The 2259-nt window shown below is 42.1% G+C and overlaps 1 protein-coding gene across 1 annotated transcript in view; it reads left to right on the top strand.

The window, feature by feature from the left end:
- The first annotated feature begins 516 nt into the window (after positions 1-516).
- Positions 517-2259, top strand: part of LOC106525322 (solute carrier family 2, facilitated glucose transporter member 4) — a 13701-nt gene continuing 11958 nt past the window's right edge. Inside the window, exon 1 of the mRNA XM_014019514.1 lies at positions 517-836. Within this exon, the coding sequence (XP_013874968.1) occupies positions 804-836 (33 nt within the window). The 5' untranslated portion in view covers positions 517-803. The remainder of the gene's footprint in view (positions 837-2259) is intronic.

A 2259-nucleotide genomic window follows, 5' to 3' on the forward strand; every position in this document is an offset into this window, starting at 1 on the left:
TGTTTTATTAAATCCTTATTTTTGCCTTTTTGAAGCTGCCTGCACCCTGGATTCATTCTTTTTGCCAATTCCTAACATAGATAGATGTTTGTTTAACTCCTCCCTTTTGCATCAGACAGTTACTTAAATTGATGTTGGGTTATTTACACAAAACTTTCCATGTCAACGTCGTGTTAAGACATGTTTTTAGATGCAAAAGTCATGTTTGTTGCAAAACATTTTGGAACTTTATAAGAGCTTTATTTTTATTTTAATAAACCCCAAGAATGTTCTCAAGAAGATGCAGCTTAAAAAAATACACTTTTGTGCGAATTTCTCCAACAAAGGGTGCAAAAAAGCCACCAAAACCCATCTTGCAGAACCTGAAGACCCATTCTTCACTTTAACTCTAGGATCTTTKAAATCCCCTCGTGCGCGGACACGTCTCTTGTCCTGTCCGGGTGTCTCTCTCCTTCAGCCAATGACAGTTAAGGTCAGCAGAGTTTCCTGCTCGCGTCTCGACCTTAAGCGCAGGCCTCTSTGGAGCAGCTGCCCGCTTCTCTGCTGGGGAGCGCGCGCGCGTGTGMCGTGCGCGCGGCGTCATTCTATATGAACGAACAACACAAACCTTTGAAGTAGAGAGGACGAGCTGCGGGACTGATTTCACCCTCCCCCGTTTTTCACTACAGGGCTTCACTTTTTTGGAATAAACYTTTAAATCTGCGCGGCGTTGTTTTGCTTGTTTCGGCGCCGACGCGCTCCACGTCTCCATTTGGCACCAGAGCGGATCTGTCACTGACGGGGTGCCCGGAGCTGTCAGAGTCATGCCGGCTGGGTTTCAGCAGCTGGAAGGAGAGGTAATTCCGATAAATGTGTGTATTTGTGTGTTTAAAAGCTGCAAAAATGACAGCTGAGTTTGGCTCAAAAAGTGCGCAACGGTTACATTTTTACGCACGGAGTTGACTCCAAGACTCTGGAGAGGTTGTATAAYTTATGAAAAAGAATCTTACTTTGCCTCGTGAAGTTTAATAAATATGATCAGACTATCACGGGCTTAAAAAGATGTTTAAAGAGACGTAAATGAGAGTTGGATTAAAGCAGTGAGGAGGAAGATCTGACCTTGAGGACAAAGATCAAMGTTTACACATCCAATATCTTTATCATCAGATGAAAAGAATCTCAGATTTCTGTGTTATATTTGTCAGGTTGTGRATAATTTAATCATCCTTGATCTTGAAGCAACTTTTGTCTGTGATGTCGCCATGGCAACAGTTCCTGAGGCTGCTCTGATAAACTGAAGACTGACAGATGTATAAAAGTTTTTTATGGGAAGAAGGAAAAAGGTATTAAAGTCTGTCCTCGGGGGTAGAAAAACATGCAACAGATTCCATAGTGTTGTTATTTAATAAAGCAAACCAAAATAGAAAAGCTGTTTAGTAAAAATAACGTAAGTCCACCTTTGCTGCTGCAGGATTTATGGTTCAGTATCAGTTCGGTGCTGCTGCTGATCATCAGTCTGATACAGGTGTGTGTTTGAGGGTTAACACAACGCCGAGGCAGAATGACCTCAGAGACGCAGCTGTTGCTACCAGTCAGTCTGCGAAGGGTTAAAGGTCATTTCCAGACTATTTGGAGTTCATCATTCTGCAGCCAGAACAATTATTCACAGCTGCCAATCTTCCCAGGAGTGGAGAATCCAATGCATTCACCCCAAGGTCAGACTGTGCAGTCATCAGAGATATTACAAAATAAAAGCAGGCTGCACTCAGTATACCAGGCTGGTTAGGAGAACCTGAAGCAGACATGGCAGCACTTAGATTTACCAAAGTTTCATCTGAAAGGATCTTGTCACAGATGAGGCGGCTGAGTGGTTAAGATGATGTACTGCGGGTTCAAATCCCATCCTCGTTGCTGTCTGTTTCCTGTACAGACACCTCAGGAGAGGCTCGGAAATATCGTAGTTGTTGAGACAATAACAATGCTTACATGGACATATGTAATGAGAACAAACAGGCAGCTGSAATAAAATGTGTCATGTAAGCATCAGATGTGAATTAGTAATCTGAATGAGAAGGGTGCTTTATGCCGATTATAACTCTACACATCAGTGCTTCAATCCTGAATAAAAGCCTGGTGCATGACGCTCGTCATGATCGGGTTAATTAATTTTTTATTTGATTTGATTTATTGATTTAACAGGAAAAGATTACTAAAAATCAAGCCTGACTCAGCATAATTGCTGTTTTACAGCAGATTCCTGTTCTGCAGCACATAAAACAC

Source organism: Austrofundulus limnaeus, unplaced genomic scaffold (assembly GCF_001266775.1).
Source record: "Austrofundulus limnaeus strain Quisiro unplaced genomic scaffold, Austrofundulus_limnaeus-1.0 Scaffold223, whole genome shotgun sequence".
NCBI classification, from domain to species: Eukaryota; Metazoa; Chordata; class Actinopteri; order Cyprinodontiformes; family Rivulidae; genus Austrofundulus; species Austrofundulus limnaeus.